The 12,928-nt window shown below is 41.2% G+C and overlaps 1 protein-coding gene across 1 annotated transcript in view; it reads left to right on the top strand.

The window, feature by feature from the left end:
- Positions 1–10,301, top strand: part of zswim8 (zinc finger, SWIM-type containing 8) — a 79,641-nt gene extending 69,340 nt beyond the window's left edge. Inside the window, exons 22-26 of the mRNA XM_039621473.1 lie at positions 717–894; positions 2,286–2,459; positions 2,549–2,668; positions 5,779–5,957; positions 8,108–10,301. Of these exons, the coding sequence (XP_039477407.1) occupies positions 717–894; positions 2,286–2,459; positions 2,549–2,668; positions 5,779–5,957; positions 8,108–8,311 (855 nt within the window). The 3' untranslated portion in view covers positions 8,312–10,301. The remainder of the gene's footprint in view (positions 1–716; positions 895–2,285; positions 2,460–2,548; positions 2,669–5,778; positions 5,958–8,107) is intronic.
- Positions 10,302–12,928: the final 2,627 nt, after the last annotated feature.

Raw genomic sequence — 12,928 nt, 5'->3', positions numbered from 1 at the left:
TGTTCCAGAAACATCAAATATGGTTTGTTGTAAAGGTACGACTGTGTTAAATCTAGCAACAAAATGATATGTTATTGTATCAGGTATAGTGTTCAACACTGAAAAGTGTATGTAGTGGTCCAAACAAATGAAGGTGTATTGGTGTAGCGTTATCAAGTTTTCGACCCCTAAAGATTTAATGTAAGGCAAATTAAATTACATGACAATGACAAAAGCCCAACATACACAAAGAAAAAAGAAGCACAGCACTAATGATCTCATAGGCAGCAACTTTTTGGATTACGTGTTATTAGTTCTTTCTTTTATTGTTTACTTTGTTAAGTTGTCTGGCTCCTTGGTAGCAAAATTTAAAGAAATGAAGGCTACTTTAAGACTTTTGCACATTACTTTATATGAGAGATCTTTAAACTTATCTAACAGTTTCATAATTATAGATACTGACGGCTTTTATAGGAACTGGAAAAGCTTCTACAACTCCTCAGGATCCTAATGTCAGACAAAGAGACGATTCTTATATCCAGTGCTGTGTATGAATCACAAATGTTCTCACAACTATTAGTAGTAGTATTGTTTTTTTTTTTTTATATGTGCATCTCGTTAATTCCTAGTTTTTATTGTTTTGTACAGCACAGTGACTATATTTTGTGACAGTTCTCTCTCTAGACTGTTCATATTAATATGCAAATAAACTATGCATTTTTGCTTAACTGCTTCAGGGAATGCACCCAGCGTTCATTGGTGCCCAGTATCCATTCTCAGTGGCCACTGGCCCTCAGCCATCAATGGCAGCCACGGCTGTCACCTTCCCTGGTGTTCCTGTACCGTCCATGACTCAAATTGCTGTCCACCCCTACCACACTGAGGCTGGTCTGCCACTCAGCACCACTGTAGCAGGTTGGGACTACTTTATGTTTAAGATCAGCAGTTTTTAATTCTTCTGAATTAAAACTTTTTTTTTGCTGGTAATTTTACATGGACTCGTTTGCATACAGTTGTGGTCAGAAGTTTACATACACTCATCGGAAGCATGAATGTCATGGTTAATTTGGGGCTTTTAATAATTTCTTTGAACTGCTCTTTTTTTCAGGGTAAAATGATTGTATAGCATAAATCTATAATGACTTTAAAAACAAGAATTGGGTGCACAGGTTTAAATTTAATTTGAATTTTCTGTAATAACACAGGGTCAAACGACTAATACTTAATCCCTTAGCAAGTTAAACCTCAACCAGATGCTTTTGTTTGTCATCAACAAACTTTTGGAATAATTCTGGCTAAATATTTGTCCACTCTTTTCGGCAGAATTGGGAGAGTTCATTTAAATTGGTCAATTTCCTGGCCTGAACCTGGCTTTTAAGCATAGTCCATGAATTTGGCTTTGGAAATCTTATTCCATAAGTTTCATGTTAGCCTGCTTTCCGAAACCAACTTTGATGTATATTTGAGGCCATTGTCTTTTTGAGACACCCACTTGTGTCCATGCTTGGACCATCTAGCTGTTGATTTGCATTGAAGTTAAAGAATTCCGTCATTATTCCATCTGCTTTGTGCAGTGTACCAGTACAACTGGCAGCAAAACAGCCCCACTGCCAAACTTGACAGTTGGTGCAGTTCTTAGAGTTGAAAGCCTGACTTTTTACTCCAGTAAACATCCTCTTGTCATTGTGGCTATACCTCAGTCTTTGTCTTATCTTCACCATAAAACCTTTCTGTTAGAAGCCATTTAGCTTGTCTGTGTGAACAGTTATAAATTCAGTCAGAGGGCCTCTTTCTTGGTTGGCACCGTCTTGGTCCATGGCAATGTCTTCTTCAAGACCTTGGTGAAGCATCTGAATAACGTGTTTGAACTGATTATCTTAGAATCTGCAGTTGCTTAGGAATAGCTCCAAAAGACCTTCCCTGTTTAAATCCTCATTCTCCTTCTTAGTTTAACTGAGTTCTTCGGACTGTTCGGACTGATCCTTTTTATGCTCCAAAAAGAAAGTACCCGTTGTAGTGAATTGCAATTACTAACAAAAATATAATAGAGCTCAGCCCTGTCAAGACATTGCAGAACCTTCAGCACCATGTATTTAACAACTTGACTATATGTATGTATTTGAGCATAAATGTATATTTTTGACCATGTGTGAATTGGAGAAAACCTAAAATAAACGTAAACTTTTGTTTTTTTTAAAGCCACTGAAGATGTACATTCATGCCCTTGATTAGTGAATGTAAACTTTTCACAACAATTGAATCTTGTCATTGCTAACCAGTGTACTGTGTCTGTTAAAATGTTGTAGTTGGTGGTGTTCACCCTGGCCCCACCATCCAGGCCATCCAGGGAGCATCTCTGCCCTCTCTATCCTCTCAGCCTGGCTCCTTGGTCAGCAGTCCTTTCCCAGCAGAAGATGAGCAGCACAGCCAGCCCATTAGCCAACAAGGCCTGCACTACTTGCATTCTGCTTATAGAGTTGGTGAGTAGTTTATGTTCTCGGATTATATTTTAGCCTAAGTAGTCTGCATTGTTAACAGAATAAATGTGTATTCCTCGTCTTTTGTAAAGGCATGTTGGCATTAGAGATGTTGGGCAGAAGGGCTCACAATGACCATCCCAACAACTTCTCCAGGAGCCCTCCTTATACTGAGGACGTCAAATGGCTGCTGGGACTTGCTGCCAGGCTAGGTGAGACCTTACCAAATAAAGGGACATCTCTGGCTGCACTGACCTGGACACATTTTTGTATTCTGTTTGAAATCAGGGAAGTAAGATAATAAAAGAAATACTTGCTACAGAAGCCAATTTAAAAAAAAAAAAAATACAAAAAAGTGAAGTCTTCAATAATATAGTAATGTGCAAGGTCTTTAGACATCCATTATTTCTTTGCATTTTGCTCGGAAATGGCAAATAGATGCAACAATGTTTTGAAACATTTGGAAAAATAAATGGAAATAAAGTATATAAGAAAATCTGTCAAAAATGTTTTAGTACGACTTTGGCAAGCTACGAAGCCGCACTGGCTGATGGATTGTTTGAGCATTACGGCTACCATAGTCAGGAGCCTCACAGAGTAATCTGGGTCCTAAATTCCATCCGCTTCAGGTCCCGAAGTCAAACGAACACTGCAGCATCACTGAGAGTTAAAAACTGTCTAAATGCTTTCATCTTTAATAAAATGATCAGCGTTGCTGCTTTACCAGGTGTAACAATTAAGTTTAACTTCCAGGCATCCATGAAAACAGAATTTATTACATTTAATGGAGTTAGAAGTTAGCAGGAAGTTAGCTTGTTAGCTTCCACCTAAACATGATATAGCATGTTCTGACTGAGAGATTTCTGAAACATTCAAACGTACAGCTCTGCTATCACTTCCAACATAAATGAAGACAGAAAACTAAACAGCAGTGACGTTTGTAGGGTTACTGAAGTTGGGCTAGCTGCTATATAATGATGTGCTACGTGATCGCTAGCAACACAGCTATGTTAGCATAACATAAACACAGTGAAGCTGGAGGATGAATGCTAACGTTTTTCCACTCAATAAAAGTTAACGTGAGGGTTCCCGATGGTTAGGGACAAATGCAATCGCATGGCAGGATGCTGTAAACGGACCGAAATTCAGTCAGGAGAACAACTGAGATAATCCATCCACAATATGAGGTTAGTCATTAATATCAGAATCAGAAAGGGTTTTATTGCCAAATGTTGAGCAGGTTTACAACATTAGGAAATTGCTGCGGTACTTAGTGCAAACATGATGTTATACAACGCTTAAATAGACATAAAAATAAGAATTAAAAGTGCTAAGAGGATAGATATGTACATGAGTGCAGGTGGTGATCAGTGCCAGACATGGAATGATGCAGTGAACACAGTGTAGGGTCATGTGTTATTGGTGGGAACAGTCATATGATTATTGTTCATGAGTCCAACAGCAGAGGGGAAGAAATTGTTCTTATGGCGAGACGTTCTGGTGCGAATGGACCGGAGCCTCCTGCCTGAGGGGAGCAGGTCAAACAGACTGTGTCCAGGGTGAGAAGGGTCAGCTGTGATCCGAGCTGCACGCCCCAGTGTCCTGGAGGTGTACAGGTCCTGCAGAGATGGGAGTTTGCAGCCAATCACCTTCTCAGCAGAGCGCACAACACGCTGCAGTCTCTGTTTGTCCCTGATAGTGGCTCCAGCGTACCACACGGTGATGGAGGAGGTGAGGATGGACTCGATGATTGCGGTGTAGAATTGCATCATCGTCCGTGCTGGCAGGTTGAATTTCTTCAGCTGCCTCAGGAAGTACATCCTCTGCTGGGCTTTCTTTATGACGGAGGTGGTGGTGGGCTCCCACTTCAGGTCCTCGGTGATGGTGGTACCCAGGAAGCGGAATGAGTCCACGGAGGTGATGAGGGTGTCAGTCAGGATGATGGGGGGGAGTGGGGCTGTGTGCTTCCTGAAGTCCACAATAATCTCCACTGTCTTCTGGGCGTTCAGCACCAGGTTGTTGTGGCTGCACCAGGACACTGCAATATACTGCAACAACATGGTAAATGGTAAATGGCCTGTATTTGTGTAGCGCTTTACTAATCCCTAAGGACCCCAAAGCGCTTTACACAACCAGTCATCCACCCATTCACACACACATTCACACACTGGTGATGGCAAGCTACATTGTAGCCACAGCCACCCTGGGGCGCCTCTGTCAGTGCGCCCCAGGGTGGGAATGGGAATAGAGCAGCTGCGAGAGAATTCAACATTAATGAATCAATGGTACAGAAGTGGAGGAAGCAAGAAGAAAGAGTTGAGTAAAGTTTGACTTATCTGACTGTTTTGTTTCACTTAATACGCCTTATAATCCGGTGCGCCTTATGGTCCGAAAAATACGGTAGTGCAAACTGTATTACTAAACTATATGAATACTAGGAAGCGAAGAAAAAGAAGAAAGGGTACCATAGATAACTATGTGTGGACTCTCCTACCTCTTCATCTGTCACAGAAAAACAGTTAGTATACAGTTTTATAGAGAATGGCTGGAATTTCCTGAAGAGTTCTTTATGGCAATAAGTGTGAATCGGTCTGAGGGAGAAGGACCTCTGCTGCCTCAGACGTGTGGAGTGGAGTGGGTGTGATGGGTTGTCCATGATGGAGAGCAGTTAGCTCAGTGACCTCCTGTCCCTCACTGACTGGAACGCCTGCAAATTCTGACCAATGATGCTTTCAGCCTTGTGGATTAGTTTGTTCATCCTGCTGGTATCTCTGGCACTGATGCTGTAACCATTCATATGCCTGACAACCCAACCGTGAAGCCAAATAAACAGGCTTCACTCCACTCCACAGCTTCCACTTCCTGGCGTAGGACCCTAATTTTAGGATAAAATTAAATATAGGAAGTAATGAAGGGTCCTATGTCATTCAGTTTCAGACAGTTAGTCCTCTTCTTTTGTGTAGGTTTCCTTTTTAGCTATTTTAATTGATGCTGGCTTAGCTATAAGCTATTATCCTCTTAAGATTGTTTTAAGAGCATTTCAAGAGATAACAGGATTAACTGCTCCATGGTCATTTTCAGTTAAATTGAAAAAAAAAATGACAGATTACAATCTCTTCCACAGTTGATTTATTATTTGAAATGTTATGGATGATCTGTGTGTTGGCTGAAGTTTAATGCAAATCTGATTAAGATGGAGGTAGGAGTCAACTCAGGCAGCAATCCCTGGATCAATTACTCCTACCTCCATCTTAATCACTGTTACTCCTTCCTGTCTACATGGCTCAAGGCTGACTTTTTCTTTCTCTGTCTATCTTGCCAGGAGTCAACTATGTGTACCAGTTCTGTGTTGGAGCAGCAAAAGGCGTCCTCAGTCCATTTGTCCTGCAGGAGTTAATCATGGAGGCCTTGCAGAGGCTGAACCCTGCCCACATCCATGCCCATCTTCGAACACCTGCTTTCCAACAGCTTGTCCAGCGCTGCCAGCAAGCCTATCTGCAGGTACATCATATTCACTGCAATATTCATAATGGGGTTGATGACAAAGAATAATGGAGGTTGGGCTGCAGGACTGATTCCCACAAGTGTCTCATATTTATCAGTAATTAAAATCTTTTACAGCCAAAAATGTAATTCAGTCAAATCAAATAAAACAAAGCTTTTCAGTAAGAAGAGTAAAAAGTATCAGACAAGGGAAGGCACGATGGAGCTGTTGTGAAAATCCAGGTTCAGCCATTATTTGTCTACATGTGTTGGCAGGACCAAGTGACTGTCACAGAAATTTTAATTAACAAATCTGCAGACACGGTTACTGTAACCAACACTCTTTATTATCGTACACACGAGAGAGAATACATCCAGCAAGATGGCGTCATGCACTCTCTGAGATGGAAGTGGAGCTCCCACTCCTTTATACATTCACAAAAAGGGAGGAAGTAACAAAGGCTACGTTCACACTGCAGGTGTTAATGTTCAATTCCGATTTTTTGATCAAATCCGATTTTTTTGTCTGCTTGTTCACACTACAAATAAAATGCGACAGCAAACGCGCTCTAGTGTGAACGATCAAAGCGGCCCACATGCGCAAAAGAAGACGTCACACACAACGCGCTCTGTTTAGACCCAGAGCAAACAATATTGTTTGACTGATGGCCCTTAATATAAAGACTTTGGACTTTACGTTTCCCAATTTTTGCTTTAAGTTATTTTGTTATTTACATAATAATGTAAATAACCTAATAATTATCCTTATTGCTGTTTTAGAGGAGCGGTGCTTCAAAGGATAGAATTTGCAGATTATACAGTACAAATAAAATGTTCACGTTGTCTTCCCAACAGTTTCACTGACATCTACACTGGATGGCCAGGAAGCGTTCGCGATGTCTTCTCGGGCGCTGATAACTGGCGTCTGTCTTGTGTCAGTGACGTAAAAGACGGATTTAATGCGACATGACCGTTCAAACAGCAGTCGCTTTCTAAAACATCGGATATGTATCGGATTCAGTACCACATACGAAAGTGACCCAGATCGGATTTGAAAATATCGGATTTGTGCCGTTCACACTGTCATACCAAGATCGGATATGGGCCGCATGGGGTCAAAAAAATCGGATTTGATGCGCTTTCGCCTGCAGTGTGAACGTAGCCAAACTGATCATACCACATGTCATGCGGCTCGCTATGAAACCTAACGAACACTCCGCTACAACGAGGATGCCGTTTTGTGCCCTTGGCATTATCAGCGCCTGCAAAAGGGAGTTGCTTTCTTCAACTGTTGAGGTTGAAATGAGTTCAGCTAGTTCTAGACTGTTGAGTGGAAGTTTCCGTTACAATGCCACAACTGAGCATACGCATAAGCGCTGCAGCACTTAAAATGAGAATCACAGCAACTTTCTATTACATGACCAACTGGGAATCTGTTGGGCACATGTGGCATGCTCATAGTCTGATAATACTCTGACTCCATTGCCAATTTTTCTTTTACATATTTTCTGTATTTTATTGCGGCCAGTTCATAGTGACTGACATATCCTCCCAGCAGCTAAATGTCAATTGATACACAAGATGTTGTGGAGGCTGCACGCAGCAATTATGTAGATTTACAGCTCCAGTTCCAAAAGTTTGTGATTCTGTGTAAAATATCAGAACGCAATGACTGGTTAATCTCATAAAGCCATAATTTATTCCCAGTAGAGCATCAAAAACATATCAAATGTTTAAACTGAGAAAATCTTCATGTCATCAAATTTTTAAAAAAATGAACTAGTATTTTTTTGTTTTAATGGTACATGACTCAAAGTAAAAACTGGGACACTAAAAGCTGAAAAGAAACAGCTATAGGAACATTTTGAAACTAATTGAGGTTGAATGGCAACTGGTCAGTAACATGTCTCAGTTTAAACATTTGACGTTTTGGAGGTTCTTTTTGTTCGATTATCAGTAATATTTGGGTTTCTAAGATTAGAAAATCATTCTTTTTTTAATTTACATTTTAGGTGTTTTTGGACTTGGGTTGTAAATCATTTAAGTACATCTGTAAGTTTAGAAAAGCTTGTAAATTATGGTCCAGCATATGTTATGTGTGAGTAGCTCCACTTAAATAGGAAGGTTCAGGCTACATTGTCCAGTGTCGCCTCCTTTTCTCTCTGCAGCATATTCACCACCGGCTCATCCACCTGACACCTGCTGACTACGATGACTTTGTCAACATGATCCGCAGCGCTCGAGGTGCTTTCTGTCTGACTCCTGTGGGCATGATGCAGTTTAATGATGTGCTCCAGAACCTGAAGAGGGGCAAACAGACCAAGGAACTATGGCAGCGTATATCCCTGGAGATGGCAACCTTCTCTCCGTGAGCAGCACACTCGGGGAGACAAAATCTGCTCTGCGTCAGCCTAGGCCGAGAAGTCCCATCCAGCCTCCAGCATAGCTACTGCCACTGCACTGAGCTGACCACACTTATGTGTGATTTTGTTAGGGCCATTGCTCCCTGCTCCCAGGACTCAGTAAAATGCACACAGGCAGTGCAATCGACTCCCATTCCCCAATTCACAGACTTACTTTTGTTTTTTGTGTTTGTCCACCAGAGCGTTGTGAAGAGGCCTGGTCACTTACCTGCTCTTCCTGGCTGATGTTTTATCATTGTTTATCGTTATGTAAATATGGAATTCCAGTGTACTCCTTCCTTTCTTCATTTCTCCTCAACTTAAGACTGACAGGGATCTCTCCCCTCATCCTCACTTCATTTTCACTGTTTTGTATTCTGTTTTTAGTTTTGTTTTAAAGGAAACCACTGCGTGAGTTATTTTTATGCTGCAACATTCCTGTTTAGTGGTAGATGCTTCACTCACCAGAGTCTTGTCACTATGGATTTGAGTCATTGCAGTGTGGGACAAAACAATGACTTGTGAGAAGAAGAAAAAAAAAGTTTAATATGAAGCATTTTATTGTCCCTATTGGTGAGGATTTTTCAGTATTTTGTTTAATCTTTTTTTGATACTTTGTAATAGGCTATGACACGTAAGCAAATAGGAATGGGACGAGAGTGAGGGAATGCTGAAGGTGCTTTTTCTGTTATGTGGGATACATTTGTACATTTTAGCCTGCCTGAGAAGTGACATGAACAGCTCCAGACCAAAACCAGAGGCCACCTCACCACTGCTTAGGCAAACGACGTCTGCAAGGCCTTCTCGAGCTACACTGTCCAAAACACCTTATCAGTTCCTTTTGGGCTAAGTTGTTTGTTCGTTTTAAAATAATGTTCCAATATACAATCCCCAGATTTCCAGCAGCTGTCAGAACATTTTAATAGATTTTTTATATAAATATAAAAATGCTTTAAGGCAACCTAGATTTGTTTAATCTAGTTTACAATGCTGTCTAAACACAGCTGCTAAACAGAGTCCTGACTAAAATGTAATAAAAAGAAATTAGAATAGCATGACCACAAATATTAAAATCACACATCCAGCCCTTCTTCACAGCGTCTAAAGTGCTGACTAGTTTAAATGCACGGAATACAGCAGTGTGGATGTGGATGGCAGACCTATTGGAAGCAGCATTGTCCATTTGACTGATCCACATCCTTTTTCTAAATAAGCCACACAAAACTGAAATGTGTGCTTTATTATTCACGTGGCTGTATTTGAAGGCTAGTTCAGCAAACGTACATTTTTAGTGCAAACCATACACAGTGGACAAGTCCCAGACATCGCTGTCTCACCTTTCAACCACATTTGTTTTCTCTGCAGTGTAATCAGTATCTGTGATCACTGTATCAGCTTAGCGTTTTAGGTTCTCCGAGGTCCTGAATTATGTGCTGCTCATGCTTTGTGTACACTGTCACACATGTGCAGTGTAGCTAATCCTCTAAAACCCAAATGTTCAGAGACTATTACTTTGGCACCACGGTCTCTTAATCAGACATGGCTTTGGTTTTGCTCTGGAAAGTGCTGTCTTTTTTGTTTTCAGTTTTCTGATCCACTTAAGCCCCAACACTCTTCAAGACAGTTACCAGACACATATGACACAGTGTGTTTGAGTGGCCCTCTTCTTCGATGTGGTTTGCTCATAGCCCATGGTGCTGTTACTTCAAGACATGTTGACACAGTCCAGGCAGCTGCTGTGGTTCTGAAACTGGCTCATTGGTTTTGGACCTCACAGGTGAAGGTGACGTAGTAGAAAATGTACTGTGATATTTTTGTATTTCTCAAAAGTGTAGTTCGATTGAAAAGTTGTATATGTGCTGATTGCAAAAGGTTCTAATTGAGAGTGCAAAGACAAAAAAATAAAAGCAATAGTAAAAGTGTAGAGTTTACTTTAATAAAGATCATTGAAAACACTAAATTGCTTTGACTGATTTGTGGGTTTGAGTAGAGATTTATTTGTTTTATCCTACTTAGGCTAAATGTTTCTGTGCAGTATCTCACCCATGGCCACAAGAGTTAGCAGTTATCAACTGATAAATCAGTCAGACTCAGATTGTCCAATCCTTTTCCTGACAACACCAGCTGTCGTATATACTATACAGTGGTCCCTCATTTATCGCAGGAGTTGCAATCTAAAAATAATCCGCGATAGGTGAAATCAGCAAAGTTGCCAACTTTATTTATCTAAAATTATTATTATAGATGTTTTAAGGCTTTAAAACCCCTCACTACACATGTTATACACTTTTCTCAGACAGGCATGAAGATATTCACTTTTCTCTCTTGTTTAAACACTCTCAAAGTTCAAACCTTCATAGAAAAATAAGTCCAGTATTATACAGGGTGGGCCATTTATATGGATACACCATAATAACATGGGAATGGTTGGTGATATTAAAGTCCTGTTTGTGGCACATTAGTATATGTGAGGGGGCAAACTCCTCAAGATGGGTGGTGACCATGGTGGCCATTTAGAAGTCGGCCATCTTGGATACAACTTTTTCAATAGGAAGAGGGCCATGTGACACATCAAACTTATTGGTAATGTCACAAGAAAAACAATGGTGTGCTTGGTTTCAACGTAACTTTATTCTTTCATGAGTTATTTACAAGTTTCTCTTTGTTCACAGCCATTGACATGTTGAAGAGGTTAACACGTGAGGAGCGGATCGAAATTGTGTTGATATCTGGTGAACGCAGTAACCGGGTCATTGCAGCAGATTTCAATGCAAGAGACCACCCATCTCCCATGCTACAGTTAGCAAACTGCTTGCTACGTTTCGTGAAACTGGTTCAGTGTTGGATTTGCCAAAATGTGGACGCAAGAAAACTGTCACTAATAAGAAACATCAGTGGCTGTCCTAGCTTCATTCAGCAAGAGCCCACAGCGTAGCACTCGCCGCATGTCACTGGAGAGTGGCATTAGTTGAACATCCCTTCGGCGGATATTAGCTACTCACAAATGGCACCCTTACAAACTCCAGCTACTGCAGCATCTCAACGAGGATGACCCAGATCGGCGCACAGAATTTGCAGAATGGGCAAAATAAAAATTGGAACAGGACCCTCAGTTCACGCAGAAGATTTTGTTCAGTGGTGAGGCAAACTTTTATGTGAATGGTGAAGTTAACAAACAAAACCACCGCTATTGGTGTGACACTAACCCACATTGGATGGATCCCTCCAAGACTGTTGGAACAACAAAGTGATGGTTTGGTGTGGTATATGGGGTACAACGATAGTGGGTCCATTCTTCATCAATGGAAACCTCAAGGCCACTGGATATTTGAAATTGCTACATGATGATGTGTTTCCCTCTTTATGCACTGAAGCTGGCACGTTCCCTGAGTTTTTCCAGCAAGATGGTGCACCACCACATTATGGGTGCCAGGTCCGAGCATTTCTAGATGAACAGTTTCCTGGAAAGTGGATTGGTTGTCGTGGGCCAGTTGAATGGCCCCAAGGTCTCCGATCTGACCCCTTAGACTTTTATCTTTGGGGTCATCTGAAGGCAATTGTCTATGGTGTGAAGATACGAGATGTGCAGCACCTGAAACTACGGATACTGGATGCCTGTGCTGGCATTTCTCCTGCGGTGTTGCTATCAGTGTGTGAAGAGTGGGAGAAGAGGGTTGCATTGACAATCCAACACAATGGGCAGCACATTGAACACATTTTATAAGTGGTCAGAAACTTGTAAAGAACTCATGAAAGAATAAAGTTATGTTGAAACCAAGCACACCATTGTTTTCTTGTGACATTACCAAAAAGTTTGATGTGTCACAAGTTGTATCCAAGATGACCGACTTCTAAATGGACACCATGGTCACCACCCATCTTGAGGAGTTTGCCCCCTCACATATACTAATGTGCCACAAACAGGACTTTAATATCACCAACCATTCCCATGTTATTACGGTGTATCCATAAAAATGGCCCACCCTGTAGAGTGAAACCAAAGGAACCCACAGCTGCCTTTAACAGTGCGAAACGTTTTGTCGACATTGTTGTGTTTGTTGGGGAGAAAACTTACAAACATACAGTACAGCACTTCAGAGTCACACTGCTAGTGAAGACTTATGTAAATTTGACAAGCTGAACCCATTCTGTGCTGTACAGGAGACACGGCACAAGATTCATTGACAATGGTCTACAGCCAATCTGGACGCAGAACACAATACGCTGTTACAAAAAAAAAAAAAAACATGGAAAATTGCAAACAAAAAATCAGTGAAACAGTGAGGCCGCGAAAGGTGACCCGCGTTATAGCGTGGGACCACTGTATTGCCGAAAGTATTCCCACAGAAATCCAAATCATCAAATTCAAGTGTTCCAATTGCTTCCATGATCACAGGTGTGTAAAATCAAACACCAGGTATGCAGACTGCTTTATTTGTGAGACAATGGCTCGCTCTTAGGAGCTCAGTGAACGCCACCTGTGGAATAAGTTCAGTCGTGAAATTTCCTTGCTACTAAATAGTCTAAGGAGCTTGGAAAGAAAAGCGTCTGGACTCATTTAAGTTGCTTGAAGACGTTTCACCTCTC

This window comes from Oreochromis aureus, linkage group 13 (genome assembly GCF_013358895.1).
Source record: "Oreochromis aureus strain Israel breed Guangdong linkage group 13, ZZ_aureus, whole genome shotgun sequence".
NCBI classification, from domain to species: domain Eukaryota; kingdom Metazoa; phylum Chordata; class Actinopteri; order Cichliformes; family Cichlidae; genus Oreochromis; species Oreochromis aureus.
Note: the sequence above shows the minus strand (reverse complement) of the source record. Positions and strands in the feature narration are given on the sequence as shown.